Source organism: Megalops cyprinoides, chromosome 8 (genome assembly GCF_013368585.1).
Source record: "Megalops cyprinoides isolate fMegCyp1 chromosome 8, fMegCyp1.pri, whole genome shotgun sequence".
Lineage (NCBI taxonomy): Eukaryota > Metazoa > Chordata > Actinopteri > Elopiformes > Megalopidae > Megalops > Megalops cyprinoides.
The window spans coordinates 10961224-10978584 of record NC_050590.1 but is presented as its reverse complement, the minus strand read 5'-3'; the positions used below and the strand labels follow the sequence as shown (position 1 = coordinate 10978584).

Here is a 17361-nt window from a genome sequence, read left to right as displayed (position 1 = left end):
AATACATTTTTCAAAAATGTAAAGACCAACTACATACAACTTTACATGATGAAAACAAGCATAGTAAATTATGTGCCCTAATGTAATTAAAATGAATATTCTGTTTTGGATTCAGAACAAACAAAAAAGGTGTTTTATAAGCAGTTTCAGTGCATAGGTCCCTGCAAGAAGCATTACAGTCCTCTTGACCATCTCTTTAACCCCCTGGTCATTTTGTTGATTTGGCATAGTTAAAATAAATAAGGTCATGGCCCTCAGCTAAATGGATATCATCTCACACCCTCCTATCTCTGGGTAAAATAAAAATATATCAATTTATGCATATATAAAAAGAGAAAATGACATGGCAAATGGAACCATAAAACTAAAGCTCTACGTCTTCAAGTTTTTTTTATACAATTGAATTTAAAACAATTATAACTGAAACACAATGACACCTAGAGAGGTAAAGAACACCATAGAGGGAGGCTGTTTTCTTCGGTCCTGGGTACATAGGAGGGTGTGACTGAACCTCACAAATTAGAGGGCAGTTTGGAGCGAACAGGTTCTAGTTCAGTTGTGTAGGTTGAAGAGCCCTTCCGAGGAGGAAGGGCAGGGGATGTCCCTGGGGAATGAGTCTGAGGTGTTGACCCAGAGGAAGTTTGTCTGGAAAGAGTTATGTGCCCAGGGATCGAGCTACAAGGCCTGTCTGAAAGTGTGGGAGAGGAGAAAGGAGAGAAGTGAAACTCGGGCTCTCTGGAGGAATGTGGGGGAGAGTGACCCATCACATGGGCCATCTCTTGAGGCAGGGATGGGTGTGAGGTTGAGATAAGTTTCAGATCCTGGGAGAAGCGACCCAGCGGGAACTCCGCCCCAGACCTGGGATGACTGGGGAGTTGGGCCGGACACGAGGTCTGTGGCATTAGCAGTGAAGTGTGCGATCCAGTGGCGCTGGAGGGGTCACTATAATGGAAAGTTCTACCTGCGATGGGGCTTTGGACAGTGGGACTCGGTGCCAGAGGAGTGTAGCAGGGGGATGCATTGCCAGACCCATACTGAGCGAGTGAGGCAAGGGCTGACCGCTCCTGGTGCAGCTGGGGGAGGAGGCCGGACTGCAGGCCTGCCAGGCTGTGCTGCACCAAGGATGAGGGGGATCCCATAGCAGGCTGGGCCAGCTGGCTCCTGTTGGAGGCTGGGGAGCCAGAGGAAGGCGTGCGGAAGAGATTTAGGCCACTCGACGTCCTCCCCCCCCCAGCAAACTGCTGCAAGGATCCCACCTGCAGAGGTCTGGGGGGTGGAGGCTGCTGCTCGCTGAGCATGGGGCTGGCTGAGCTAGATGCCAGGGGGCTGCTGATGCTGGTGGCAGAGGCAGCCATTGCTCCTGCCATTGTCCCCCCTGTCGCCCCCTGCTGGAAGAGGCCTGTAAGAGGCGGGGTGCTGCAGGAGAAGGACTGCTGATGCTGCAGGGGTTTTTTGTAGAGCTGAGCTGTGCTGAAGGACGGAGACCCAGACGTGGGGATTTGGCTGAAGGAAAACACGGAGGCTCCGCTGGACGCCGGTTGGATGCTGCTGGTGGAGGGCTGGGGTGCAGAGCTGGAAAATGCAGAGGCTGAGGTCGTGTGGGAGGCCTGAAAGGAGGCAAGTAAAGGGGGATCGACCCCAGAATGCAGCCTGGACGGGGTGCTGGAAGGGGAGTCACCAACTGAGCCAGTGGTACTGGAGGTATGGACCATTGGGTGGAACCTGTTCACACGGCTGGGTGGATCCTTAACAGAACCCAGCAAGGACGCCGGGGGCCGGAAGAGGGTGGGGGGGAGGTGCGGGTGATGCGTCAGTGCAATGGCCACCGAGGTAGTGGCGGCGGCCGCTTGAAGTGGAGCCTGGATGAGAGGTGCCCAAATTACCGGTGTGGGCGAGGGTGGGGCGGGGGGTGGATCTGTCTGAAGCAGGTGGGCACAGTGGGCCATGTCTCGATCGTGCTGTACTATCTGCTGGATGATCTCATTCTCCTGATAGTTCAATACACCGGAGTTGAGGTCGTGCTGGACTTTGTGCTGCAGGATGGAGTTCTTCTTCCCTAAAACACCACACAGAGAACATCATCCCAATACCAATACCAACACACAGTTTGCCTGCCTGTGGAGAAGTATGTCATACTCTGTGCCACACAGGGTATGAAGGAGTTAAAGCGCTGTGGTCAGACTGTCTCCAGGCAAATCTCTGAGACTGAACCCCCCCCCCAACTACAACATAAAAAAAGGAGAAGAAAAATGGAGGGCTGAAACTGACTTGTAAATCAAATTCAGTTCTGAAAAATATGAAGCATCGTACAAATGGAAATTGCACTCTGCGCTGGCAGCAGCATGATGGTTCAAAATGCATATCCGTGATTGAAGAACACTTATTGTTGAACAAAATGTAAGAGGGCAAGGGAACTCAGAACAAACGCTGGACAAAAGAAACTCTAATGGTGTTCTAAGAAAGGCAATGTGTTATATAGAGAAACACCGTACTGTCGTCTTTCCTGGGTGGGGGTAAGACTGCTGTTACCAGAGGGTCACGTTAAATGAGAAGGGGTGAAGGCTCAACCAAGCCAGTGAAGTTGTGGGGGGTGTATAGATGCTCAGCTGTAACACTGCATGTCAAGTTGAAAGTATATAATAAATAGATTTACCCAACAAACTTGGATCCACTTCTGCCTTTTTCTAATTTACTCCAGGGTTTACCAGTTGGGTCAGGTTAAATGCAAAATATTTTTTGTTTTTGATGTTCAACAAATGCTGGAAATGGTAGAAAGTAAATTATTGCTCACACACTACCTTTACTAAATAGAATTACACAGATATCCTTCTGACCACTTCAGATATCAGGATTGGCAGTACTGCTGTAGGCTATCAGGTGACCCACAATGACCCCTGGTTAATTCTGTGGTGCTGATCAGATTGTGCAGGGTCCATTAAGGCTATAATTAATTAGTGGAGGAGAACCATGTGAACAAGTTGATTGTACAGGCTGGATTGAAAGGGGGAACAGAATTTATTTACTGATACGAACTATAACCAGGACTCAGGGAACAGGTGTGACACCCTCAGTGTCAATATGAACAGCAATTTGAAACCACTGGGTTTTGCTTAAGACACCTGATTTCATTTTTTGTCTGTCTTTTATTTTGAATCCACACAGTGTTTGTCACTAAAGGCATGCAACTAATTGAGAGATTTGATATGTCACTCTGACAGCCTAGAAAAATTTACAAAGAAAGAATCTTTTTTTTTTTTTTTGCTGAATTTGTTACGTAGTCTCGAGTTGCTTCTCATTGATGCTTACCTTGCTGTGCATGTGTGGGTGTGTGTGGGCATATCTAAGCAAGCTCATAGGCACAAACTGGGCTACAAAGGCGAATGCAGCTGAGGTTTTCACTACAATCGGCCAGAGAAATTCAGGACTACTGCAATGTCTTGGGAAGTTGGGAGGAATGCTAACTGCAATTGACCTAGCTTTCAGTCACCTGGGGTAAAACATTTTTTAAAAACAGTATTTTGCAAACAGGTATTGGAGGAAATGGTGCTAAGTTTTCATTCTAAGTTTATACATTTATGCATTTTCTGCTTTTTATCTCCCAGTGACATTCTTTTTTTTTTTTGGCTGAGCAAAACCTCAACACGAGAATCACAATCCTTTTTTGGTTCAGATTACTGATGAAATGGCTTTCACAAAAGTCCCAAATCTTCATCCGCCAGCACCCCCTACACACACACGCACACACACCCTCGCGCTCGCACACTCACACACACACACAAGCACACACACACACACACACGCAGCAGCCAGTCCATGTGGGGCAGAGAGATTTGAGCTAATAATGCGACACACCAGGACATAACCATAACAGCCTGTCCTGGTACAAACACTCAGCCCTTCTATAAGCCATTTCAAGGAGCTGCTCCTCATGTAGTGACTGACTGTGACTGTCTAATTCTCTACATAGATACTATTTACGAATACTACAGAGAATTATATACTTCTGTTCTTCTTGGCCTGTTGTGCTCATTGGATGTGTGACACATAAGCATCCCCTTTTAGCTGTATGTGCCTTCTACCCTAACCCTAACCCTAACCCTAACCCTAACTCTGATTCTCTGTATAGCTACATCTTTTCTCGGCCTGTTACCATTTTTTGTCCATTTATCTCCCCACGCTTCCATGACAACTCTCACCTATGCGATCAAGGCGGTCCAGGGCCACCGTTTCGAATGCTCTCCTCATCATGGGGTACTCCTCCAGGACCTCGTTGAAGTTGTCCACGGAGAGCGAGTACAGGCGGCAGTAGGTGTCTGCCCGAACGCTGGCCGTTCTCCTTCCCCGTGTCAGCAGGCATATCTCTGCACAGAACACGGTGATGCAGGCAAAATCAGAAAAAAAAAATCAGAACGAAGGAGCTGCTGCTTTTCACTGATATGAAAACAACATTCACAGAAGCACACGATGGGTCAGGCACAATGGTAATCGCAAATAATTCACTTACGAGACACTGGCTGCATTTTGTTTGTAAACTCGAATGAGGATTTCATTTTTAGCCTAGCAAGCTTTTTCAAATCACAAATACCGTTGTCACCACTAAAAGCTTTTTGTTACTAAATTTCATTTTGTTTATTATAAAATCAGCAAAATGGTGATCCCAAGGCCCTTTGCCTTACATCACAAAAAGTCCATGATCTATATGAGAACTCTGCAGCAAAAGAACAATGAAACCGTTCAAACATTTTTTTTTCTCTCTTACTCCCTTTTGTGAATTCTCTGTAATCCAAGGCTGTACTGTAGCGCTTAATGCAATTTTCTGAGCTTAGAGGTTTTCCAGACCTCATCTGTCCTGCCAGATCCCAGGAATAATGCTCCATTTAACAAGCTGTAGTGCAGCAGAGCACTGGCACAGAGAAGCCCCTCTGCTCTTTGCAAAGATCCTTGGCCTGACTGCGTCAGCTGTCTGTTCTCGCAGGTCCACGGAGGGCACAGTCGCCGGGCATGCTGAGCAGCTGAGCTCCACTCTCCGTCCAACTGTTACACGGGGCTCGCAGGGGAACACATGACGTGCTTTTTCCTGCTCCACAGTCTAGAACTATAAGCTGCCTTCTTCAGGACAAGGAAAGTAAGGCTTGACCTGACCTGGCTGGACGAGTATAAAGAGACATTGGGGTGTGTGTGCGTGTGTGTGTGTGTGTGTGTGTGTCTGTGTGTGTGTGTGTGTGCATGTGTGTGTGTGCGTGTGTGTGTGTGTGTGCATCTTATTTACTTGTCTCAGAAGAAATAACTCTAAAGCTTATATACTGAGAAAGTCAACAGGTACGCATGAACGTCTTGTTTTTTTTTTTTAGGAGGACCGTCACAGTTGACAGAGTTGTACTGTGTGTTTGCATTGTGTGCGTGTGTGTGCGTCTGTGCGCGCGCGCGTGTGTGTGTGCGTGTGTGTGTGTGCGTGTGCGTGTGTGCGTGCAGGCGTGCATGCGTGTGTGTGCATGTGTGTGTATGTGTGTGTGTGGGTGACCCCTGTCTTTCTCTACATTGGAAGTACAGCTGTGGAAACTGGTTATCAGTAATCTCCACGGGAGAAGTGCACAGTGTTTGCGATAAACCCCCATGCTGTGTATCGTTGCGGCTGGAGACAGCACTGCAGAGCAGTGACACGGAGTCCTATCTTGATTTCTTAAGACGGCGGATGTTCTGAAAGCTGAGCACTGAACAAAAAAACAGAGAGCAGAACCCTGAGATCTGAACACCAAGGAGTAGATCTATTTATCTATAGGTTTATATTATTATAACAGTGTGTCAATTACATGTCTGTAATATTATCAAAGGATTTCAAGGGCATAGATATAGCAATATTTCACATCCATAAAGATTAACTAAGCTTCTTTGTGGAGTTTTATTTAGAGCTGCATACAACATGAATATAACTATATACAGTTCTCAAATGAAGTGTTACTAAATGAACACAAAACCTCTCCCAATTTTAGCTCATTGATGTCAGTATGCATATAAAGAATTCAAATATATCTAAGGGAAGGACCCACAATGATGCTATCCCCAAAAGCTGTTTAACAGAGAGCACTGGCAGAAGTCTGCTTTGTGCATAAGGGTCTGATATCTGGGGAAATTTATATTTTGGATTTTGGCCTCATAATAAACAACACCGCCTGAAGAGATCCTTGCTTTGCTGCATAGCTCTCTACTTTTCTCTTATTTCAAAAATTGTTTTTACAGTGTTTACAGTCATTTTTGAACCTGAGTTTTATGTCCTTCAGCAGTCTTTGTTAAAAGAATTAATATCAACTTAGTTGAACTGGATACTGTGTGTAACACTGCAATGACTGAAATCCATTATACTGTCTATTCAATGTTGCTCTTTACATTAAAATGTAGCTACACTCAGCTACACTCTTTACATTAAAATAATGTACAAGGTCTAATCTGTGGTTCTGACTCAGCTGTGTAGTGACTCATCCTAAAACGTAGAGAAGAAATCCTGAATGAGACAAAGGCTATATTTTTACCTGACTTATCTAAATCGCAACAGTTTGCAACTTTTGTCCTTGAAATTTTGTTTAAAATAATAACACAGCTCCTGTACTGAATGAAGAAATGCAATGAACACCTTCACTGTGATGTAGAGTCAAGTCATATAAGCCCAAGTTATGACTGAGCATGACTACAGTGCTATTTTGAATCAATTGAAATGACCACTGAAAAATCACCTGGCAAATAATTTGTTATAAAATTTACTATGATGCTGTAGAATGATGATTCTGGAGGATTTAATTCACGCCCTGCAAAATTTAATTTTGCCCTGCAAAATAAATATAACAGTAAAGAAAGCTCTTTTTCTGTTTTCTTTTCTGTCTTACTGCAAGAAACATTCCAACAAGAGAAAATATGCAATCAAAATTCTTGTTTGCCTTGGGCAAAGGGATAGGTTACTAATGCTACACCGAGCACAGCCAAAACCTTTAATGCCCATCAGTTTCAATGTTTCATTTGTTTCCAAGCTAACTTCAAAAAGGACAACTGTAAATAGCATTTATTTACAAAACAACTCTGAGGTAAGAAGCATTGTTTGGTGAAACTATATTAACAGCCACGACACTGAAGCAGGACAAAGAAGAAGAAGAACTGTAAACGATACTCATGCACAAAAACCTTTAGAATTAGCGAGAATTATTATTTATTATTCACACTTCAGAAAAAGATGGCATATAAGGGATAGAGATGACCTCTGACATTGCTGGAATGGTTCCAGAGACTTTACCTATGGTAATTCAATGACAGCGTAAAGCATCATTTTGGCTGTCTCAAGTCAACAGCTTGCTCTACTTGTACCTGAAAGTGGTTAGTAAGAACAAGGCATCAATTCCTGTATTACCATGAGAAATGGTTCTAACCTCAATAGTATTTAAAAAGAGAGAACAATGATGACATGTGAACTTTGTAGTCACCAAAAGACATGAAAAACACCACTACAGTATTATTTCAGCCTGAGAATCAATTAGCACCTTCCCTGGAGAATCAATCAGCATCTTCCAACTAGCCTTCCTTGGGAGAATATGGTTTGTAGGGGGTGGGGGTGGTGGGGGCGGTGGGGGCGGTGGGGGCACTTGGGTTGATATAATCCCTACTCTCTGTCTCATACCCAGAGCTCCCCCTTCAGTTCCCAGAGTACTCCTGTCCTGTCAGCTCCAATCTGTTTTAAATGAAGCCCCAGGCTCCAGCCCAAAATTTATACAGAGAAGCCTAATTTTCTCTAACACACTTCAACTAGTCTTCCTACTCAACAGCATTAGGAATGAAATTTATTTTATTTCTTTTTCTGTTTTAATTTGAGTTTCAAACTGAGATTCAGGAGGGACATTTCAAAGCAACCTTTTACACAATTACCTCAACCTGCTTAATTGGTTTTCTTTACAGATATAAAAGCATCATGAATCTTCATGACCCTCTTGGGGGGAGATCCTCACCATCCTCTCCCCATCTTCAGCTCTTTCTCTCTTTTTATGTTGCTCATGTTTTCCCCAGGAGGCCAATGCCTGACAGACGTAATCCCTTCCCTGGACTCCAAGCCCACGGTGTAATGCATCGAAACCAATGTGTTGTAATTGTCCATGAAACCCATTTGAACATTTCTTTTCTCTGGTCCTTGTTTCGATTGAAACCTGACTGGGTAATCAGCTGTATTCTCTTAGTATTTCTCCGCCATTTCTCTGCAGTTTGCATTTTAACAAAGCACAGTTATTTTCTTGATTTGGCATATGAATGAAATACAGAGGTAGTTAGAAGCATATAAAATGCATCCCTGACTGAACACATCCATACTGAAAGGGGCTGGTTCCAGAGAGAGGCTGAAAAGTTTTCTTTTCTCGTTTGAGCGCTGATGAAATAGGACAGTTTGAGGGACTGCAGGGATTATTCGTTCAGTCACGCCAACCGTCTCGAATAACACGCTTGGAGACACGGTCAGTCAGAGTGAGCATCCAGCAGCTCTAAGTCAAGTCATGCTGCAGAGTCAGCTCTGAGGCTGACTGCTCTCCCACCCTGTATTTATGGGACTAGAGATTAAGAGTACCTGGCTGAAGGTTTAATAACCTCAAGCGAATCAAAGTACAAGAAAAACAAGGGAGATTTGGGAAAAGTACAACAGATTCCCTTTCTAAAGCGGCCAAAGCTGCCTATTGACAAACAACGATCAACCTCACAGTGCAGAAAAAAATGAAGGGCATTCTCCATCGCTTATGGTCCATGTGCATCTGAATGCAGCTCTACAGAGTACGGCTCCCTGAGGTGAGGTAGGCGCTTAGAGAGCCACTTACACTTCAGGAGAGATTGCTGACCAGAGAACAGGAAATGTAAGGAAACAGATCAGCGAAGCAGGCCCACGCCGGGGTGTTTTTCAGAAAGCCCAGGGGAATATCTAGCACCATCGGCTTGGCAGCACTCAATGGAAGTGTCTCTCGGCGAGCACGCTGCAGTCACATTAAATCACGTCCTCCCTCTGGTACTCACGGTGCTCCTCGCTCCCCATTGAGTACGCATCACACACCTTTCAGGCAATGCTTTCATGAATGCCAGCAGTTAAAACACTGGCGCATTCTCACAAGTATATTTATGTGAATAATTCATTCTTCTGCGTATTACGGAAACACACATGGTAACTGAGAGCCGTGGAGACCTCCGGCTGTGAAAAAAGGCTTGGTTACCACAGATTAGTGTCTGTGTGTGTATGTCTCTGTGGTGTTCATTTTACCTCACATCCTCATTTGGTGAATAGTTAGGCATGCTGAACATCGGGTGTTTAATAAAAGCATCCTTTCCCTCTGTGTGACAGTTGCAGAAATTAATTTCATGAATGGCTAATTCAAGTTCGGTAAAGAATTCCCTATGGCACGGCTGTGAACCCCTCCTCCCCACCCCCCCCACCACCCACTACAATGTACAGCACTGTGATTAGCTTCTGGTAGATACTGACTAAATTCATATGGCTCAATGCATTACAAGGGCTTAGCAAGTAACTATAGATCTGGGGTTTCAGTTTAGTGTGAATGAACATATTTCAGGGGGATACCCATTCATTTACTAGACTGGTTTGGCTGATGTTTTGTGATTTGTGGTGATTTGTATTTGGGCTTTCCAGTTATGTTTAAGACAGACACAACACCCTTACTTGTCCATTGACAGCAATTGTACTTGGAGATGTGTTGTCTTGTTGTTCAAAGCATTAATCTTGGTGTTGTCTTGGATACATTACTATGTCCCAGAAGCATTCACAGGATATACAGTAGCTGAATGTGCACTGATTACAGACAGCTTTGATAAGACTCAAGACAGTCCTGTGCTGTTTAATGCCTCAATATGGGTTTTCACTAGCAAAAAAGAACATTCTATATGATACACGGTCTCTTTCTGAGTAACATAAGTTATTAATTAAGGGGAGTTAACTCATGCATGCTTTAACGCCCCATGATACACTAATCTTAATATTTACACTTGGAGAGGTGGGAAGAGGCTAGCACGTTGGGGAGTTTCTTTTACATTCTGAACCAGTTGAGGCATTATTTAAGTAACCTCAAGCAAAGTCCCAAGTGTACTCTGACCATGTTGATCATAAGAGGAGCAAATATGTTAGTTTGCTGAAAAACGTTTTCACTGCAGTGACAAAATAATGTGTCTCTTACCCCCAAAGTAGGAGCCATCAGAAAGCTTGGTCTCCTTGTTTCCTTTGGTCAGCACACTCACTACTCCATGCTGGATGAAGTACATCTTTTTGCCAATGGTCCCCTCTCGAATGATGTAATCACCCGGCTGGAAGACTTCAAAGCGTAGCTTGGTTAACATGGAGGTCACAAAATTGGGGTCCGCGTTGGCAAACAGGGGCATCGAAGCTACCAGCTTTCTGCAGTTGAAGTTGATTATTTCCTGCACACAGAAAACCAATAATAATAACATTAACTGCAACCTACTAATCTTTCTGTAATACAAGTTGATGGATGTGTGTATGTGTGTGTGTGTATGCACAGAAAGCACATCATATGTACAGACTGTCAAATTCACAACTATGCTTCACAAATACAAGACTGCTTCAGCCTGGCAGTAAAGGGTACATGGAGAAACCATCCCATTCACTAAGATGATGATCACTGTGATGGTAAGGATAATCACAGAAATGATCCCCACCTCTCTCAGTGGCTCATTCAGCTCCCCCAGGATGCTCTCCTCATCAAACATCTTGCCTTGGTAGCGGTGCTCGTAGTAGTCATGGATCCTCTGTCGCATATCAGCAGGCAACTTGTGGAAGGACATGTACTGCTCCACCTGTTTGTACTGCAGTGAAAGTAAGTAAAAACAAAGTCATGGGGATGTTACAAAACATTAAATGATCACATGATTAACTGTTGCAAACTGTTCTTTTTCCACCCCATATGCCAACTTGTCCAATTATCACTTCTCATGGACTAAAAACGGCAGAAGTAAAAATCCAGTTGATGGATTCCAATGCCCTGGGTCCCCATTGATCCCCACAAAATGTATGGATTTCTTGAGCAGACCATTGATTTTTCTTGTAGACATTTAAAACCAGCTATTACAGTTTTTTACAATTGATTTAACAGAGTTCTTGAAACTATGCTCTCAAGTTTCAAAACACTTAGGACAAAACTCCACAATAAGTTGCCAAAATGTCTCAAAATGTCCATTTTGACCTATTTTCAGCAGTTGATGGCAGCAGTTGAGATGTTCAGAGCAAGAAAGGACACCTGACTGACTGAAATCCAGCAGAGCATAATCAAGGACAACCTTGTTTTTGAGAGAGTACAAAGCATCATCTAACCAACTATTTCCCGTATTCTGGAAAGCCATCAGCTGTGTCAACCAAGCAGAGCCTTTTCAAAGAAACAATCCCCCAGATGGAGCAGCTGCTTATGCTCAGGTAACATTCAGTGTGTGACACTGCATTACTGTTTTACATGCAACTGGGCTACTGACAGAGGAGCAACTGCAACAAACTTTGAGCATGGGATTACAGAAGCATGAGACTCTACCTTATTTACAGCACATGCAAAGTCTAAGTGTATGTTTACGGTCATCAGATCTGAGCATTTGTCTCTGTCTCTGTCTTTGGAGGCTGGACATGTGACTTAAGGCTCATACTGGATGAGCTGCTTTGAGTTTAGACTGAACTGTAACCACCAACGCCCTGTTTCCCCAAATTGCAAATTGCAAAACTGGCCATCTAAAATGACTCTACAGAAGAGTGTTCGGTTATCAAAAAACAAGGAGAATGCTTAGATTTGGTGCCCAAGAACACACTGCCAGAGTTAGCACAAAGTGAGGAATAGTCTTGTACTAATCCCTGGCTCTGTTAGTTGCAATAATGTCAAAGCATTGTACAGCGGTTGACATATGGACTACGTAGTAGTTTAAAACTACTCTTTTTAGTGCATGAATAGTTTTAGCAGTCTGACTGCACAAATTCATTTTTAATGATGATGATTTAATGATGATTCTTAAGCCTGGCCAAAAGAAGGAGTGGCCAGTATATCACTGGTCAGTGTGTCATTCGTGTCCCAGGATCATGTCCACATTTCAATAGAAGAACTTGGGATTATTTCAAGGACGTTTTTCAATATTATTTTAAAATGAAAACAAAATTTAAGTTTGTATAAACCACTCACCAGTGCACAAGACAAGGTGTGTATCACACCGAATTGGCACTCTCATACCGACACAGACTTGGGCCTCATTAATCTATGACAACCTTGCAGCTTCCGCTGGTGTTAACAACTGTCATGAGATGCTAGCAGGAAATCAGATCAATTCAAAAACAACAACAGGTCTAATTAGTGGGATTTCTAGTACATGGCATTGGATATACACTCCGAAGAAATGACATGTAAGCAATATTTCATCGTACGTCTCAAAACTGATTTCACTTTTCACCCTTGCAGTGAATATATCCATTATATCTGTGGGACAGTAAAGGGCAAGAATGAGGGAAAGACATATTGGCAGGGGGAAGGGGGAGGGGGGAGGGGGGGTGATACAGCTGACAGTGCTAGGATGATACAACTGACAATAACAAAGGATCTTCACTGTCTTTGCTTAAACTTGCAACCTTAAGACACAGATCAGTGGGGTTTCCTATGGGGACATGGTATGAGGGGAATCAAATCATATACATCTGCCTTTACACGGGTGTGCAGTAGATCAAAGCATAGAAATACCACCAAGACATCATTGTACTATAATAAAGCTCTAATCAGTGCTCGAAATGTATTTAATTCACATGCTGACAGTGAAAGCAGATATAGTCTTTGATCATCTGTTGTAGTAGGAACACGTGGATAGTTTTTAACAAGTCGTTTCTCTATCCTTTTGATGTTACTCTTTTTCTCTGTTTGAAGATGCTCTGCACGAGGACCATCTTGGACATTAGAGAGAGGACCCTCATGACACAAAGAGACCTTGACATCGCAATACAATGAGATGGAACAGAGGCTGCCCTGACATGTCTCACCCTTTTGAAAAGCAGACCCTACAGTAACTCAGAAAAGAAGACAAAACCACAGCATATGCCCTTGGGCCTCTGCAGATCAAAGCCCTGTGAAGGTGGGGGAGCAGAATGAAACGGGGTGCACAAAAAAGATGCAACACCCCAGTTCTCACTCTAATACCCCAAACTACAACTGCAGTCTCCCTGGGGGGGGGGAACCTGTGGCCTCCAGGCAGAGGGCTGGGAAGACTGGGAATTCATACCTCTCAAAGGACGGGTTTCCTCAATTCCACAAACAGATCTGAGCCATGTTTGAGAGGACAGACTGTAAACTTGAGCCCTGTCGAGCCTGAGTGGATCACTTAGCCATGAGCTTGCAGCTGCTGCTGTCGACACACTGCATACAGATGTCAGGGGAGAAGGTAGTTATCAGGTAATCAAATGATGTTCTGGCACTCAGAGGTACAGCTAGAGCCACCCCCTGCCACCCCCTCCCCCCCTCCTTCTCTCTGCCTCGTGATGGGGTAGGTTTATATTGCTTGTCTGCAGCAGCAATGCAGCGTGGCTGTGACACATACCACCTCCTCCTTCTGCCTCAGAATGGACACACATTCTGCCTGTCTGCGGCAGCCTCCACCCACTGCAGCAAACTATGCATGCTAATGATGTAGCTCTGTCAACTGTGACGATCCTCCTAAAAAAAAAAAAAACAAGACGTTCATGCGTACCTGTTGACTTTCTCAGTATATAAGCTTTAGAGTTATTTCTTCTGAGACAAGTAAATAAGATGCACACACACACACACACACACACATGCACACACACACATGCACACACACACATGCACGCACACACACCCACACACACACACACACACACACACACACTCACACTCACACTCATACACACACAGTGTGTGTGCTTGTGTACATAAGGCATATGGCTTCTGATTGCATCTCATTAGCATGGTCCTCATGATAACCTGCTGTTCTCAGATCATAAAAACACAGCTATGGTCTTTCATACTGAATACTGGAATCACCAAATCTGTGCAGTGACACAGTAACCTTCCCCATTCATCATTTGGAATGCCATGATATTGAAACCCAAACAGCATGTTAAAATGTTTGCACAAGTATTAAGACTCCAGTGAAATGTGCACTGTGATGTTTACAGTTAACTTATAGTCAAAACTGCGAAAAATACAGTAAAAAGATCTTGAATCCATGGAACCAAATTAAAATAAAGAAAGAAGAGAAGAGAAAGAGAAATGTTAGAGACATTAAGACATTAATTCCTCTGGCAATTGGAGAGGAATTATAAACCCTGCTCAGGGCTAAGCTTGTGAATCTTTGAATCTCTTATCTGGAAGTCTAACAAAAAACCCTGTTGCATTGACTTTAAAATTTGGAGCGCTGATAATAAATTGAAATGACTTCACTAAGCATCCTCATTTTTTCTCCCTCTTCAGACTATATCTGCATTAATATGGTAAGCAGGGTCAACACCTGGATATTTAGATTAAATTCACTTGCAAAACAGCCAATTAAGTCAACAAGGCTGAGTGTTTTGAGATTATGTGACAGCGATGTGCACGTAGCCTGTCTGACACCTGGGCAATAATTTTGGTGAGATATTTGTTTTCAATTTGTCCGTATTTGTATTTATTATGATTTTTCTCACCCTACTGAATCTTCTGTTATGAGTCAATCAACACCATTGCAGTATCTATCTACATAGTCTTCCTTATGAATATATACAGCACCATGCAAAAGTTTGATCACACCTGATTAAGAATGGGAAACATGCATTCAAAGATATTGTGATCAAAAGACTTACACTAAACTGCTTGACATTAGTTTCTTAGACAAATATAAATAGTGAAGTTGATGCCTATGTAGGAATTTATTTCCACAAAATTTTATTATTAAAAAATATTTTTGGCTGCCTTGAAGGATCTAAAATATAAAATTATTTTGATTTCTTTAACATCTTTTGGTCAGTGCATCATTTCATTTGTGTTATTTCATAGTTTTGATGACTTTACTATCATTCCAAATTGTGGAAAATAGTAAAAATAAAGAATAAAAGTTGTGTTCAAACTTTTGACTGGTACTGAACATACTCTGCAGTTTGATTCATTCACTCACCCACAATAAAATGGGTGCCAGCATAGTCAGTAAATATGGTAATGAACTCATAATAATGCTCCAATCTCCTGCATTAGCGTGCATGTTGAGTGACATCTTTAAATGTTGGGACTTTTTCATTAATTCCCTTCCAGTTCTAAGAGCCAAGAGGAACACATATCTTGGATTGGGATCGTAAATCTGCCTCTAGGCCATGGATCTCCTCTGAGAGCCAGTTCTCATCCAGGTTCTCTCACAAGGATGCTCAGCACATGCCTCCTAAATTCCCCTCCCTCCTCTCCAGATTAAATGTATTAAATAAAAGAATATAGTCATTGCCAGTATTAGGCAAGTAATCATATTTCCATCTTGGAAGAACATCCCATCAAACTGTGAAAGCCTGGCTGCATCAGCTAATGCAATACAACACTTCAATCCCACAGGGAGAGAGGTTTACAAAGCCTGACGCCCCCCACCCCCGCTTCCCTTCTCACTCTTTTTCTCCCATGATATGTAAACTTCTTACCAAATAATACATGAATAATTTCAATCCCAAAAGAATTGTCAGCCACTTAATTACAATTTCTAAATATTTATTTTTCTCTTCTCTTCTTCTCAGCCCTTCCTCCATCATGCCCTGAGATATGAGAGGGGATAATACATAGCGCTAATGACGTGCGCGCGGGGGGAAGATGAAATTTCAGACAGAAGATGAAAGCACTCTTTCTCTGGGTATCCCTCTAACAGGAGTCTAAAAGACCCACTTTTATTTGAGAGAAACTTCAGTGTATAGTTTTCAATAAACCTAAATAAATCACTAACCATTTCAGAATAATAATTTGCACAGTGAGAATAAAAACAATATCAACAACAACTACCATTACTGCATCAATATGGACAGTCAACAGCAGCATGAAAGTCCGTAACTGGGATTATAATTAGTCAAGACAAGCTTGACTGGACCTGCCAATAGTTCAGAATGTTTTGGGTGTGTCTGCACTGAAGGTTTAATAAATTCCCTGACCTGCCCATGACAGTGATGAACTGCATTCTAGTTAGGATTAATTGTTAGGGTGGCCTTGGGACTTCTGCTTTCATATTAGCCTCTTTTTCACCTTCTGTGGTTATTGTCAGATGTGAATTGAGAATAACATTGAAGATATTTATAATAATAACAGTGAAACACTACTTTCCTCTGCATCACCAAGAGAGCACTTAATATTTGCTTTTTGGTCAATGCCCCCTCACTGAGGCTATATTTTATCCTAGTCTGCCTGTTTCCATGAGCACAATAAAATTAACAAAAGCCAATTGGTTGCTGTTCAAACATCGGCTTGCAAGACTTCTAATGTGTTAACAGATTTAGCTCAGCAGCACTGATGTTCATTTCAGAGCACAAAAAAGCCGCTGACACCCTTCAGATTAATGACAACCAGCACAGCTATGGCTAATAACAGAAGCCGGAGCTAGAATGTGAAACCAAGCTGGATGCAGCTCAAGATGACAGAAATAATGTACTTTGAAAAGACTGCATTGGGATGGAAGCTTAATTTTTCTGCCATTAGTTGTGTGCTTTCTTTCAATTCCAAAATATTTCACTCAACATTGGAGGCAAGGGGGAGGAAATTCATTCAAAATATTTGACAGGGGAACTGGAAAATAGAGCAAAGATGCTTTGGAACACCTCCAAAGTATAATCAGCTTTGGGGTCCACATTAATTATTCCTTGAGGACCTGTACTTAATTGCCAAGTGTTAATTAGAGATTTGGAGGGGAGGGACCACAGTGTACCAGTGACATTTGTGGCTAATGCAGTTTGGGGCCGACAAGTCACAACTTGCTCCTTACATACAAGCCCCTTCAGGGTTTTCATTAGCAAGCTATGCTTGGATTAAACAGCAAACAGTAAAAGTGGAAATATAAATTGCTGCTGCAATCACTGCAGTAGTAGCAATACACTCTTGGATCATCACAAATGTGCAAAAGAGCACTCACCCAGCATTATCTGTGGAATTTCCCAAGAATCCACATTTTTAGTTCATGAAAGACTTGATTCCTGTAATACGGGGGGGGGGGGGGGGGGTCATGCTGCCAGTGGTAACAGAGATTTGTGCAATGAGGGATTTGCCACAATGGATAAGACTTCACTACCATTCCTGCGTCTGTACACTTCAGTTTAATAAAAAAGGAAAGCTACGCAGAATATCTGTATAATTTATTATA

General features: G+C 42.8%; 1 protein-coding gene across 1 annotated transcript in view; it reads right to left on the bottom strand.

The window, feature by feature from the left end:
- Window positions 1–505: 505 nt before the first annotated feature.
- Window positions 506–17361, bottom strand: part of LOC118781977 (potassium/sodium hyperpolarization-activated cyclic nucleotide-gated channel 3-like) — a 55394-nt gene continuing 38538 nt past the window's right edge. Inside the window, exons 5-8 of the mRNA XM_036535158.1 lie at window positions 10696–10842; window positions 10197–10437; window positions 4197–4361; window positions 506–2056 (exon numbers count right to left, since the gene is read on the bottom strand). Of these exons, the coding sequence (XP_036391051.1) occupies window positions 513–2056; window positions 4197–4361; window positions 10197–10437; window positions 10696–10842 (2097 nt within the window). The 3' untranslated portion in view covers window positions 506–512. The remainder of the gene's footprint in view (window positions 2057–4196; window positions 4362–10196; window positions 10438–10695; window positions 10843–17361) is intronic.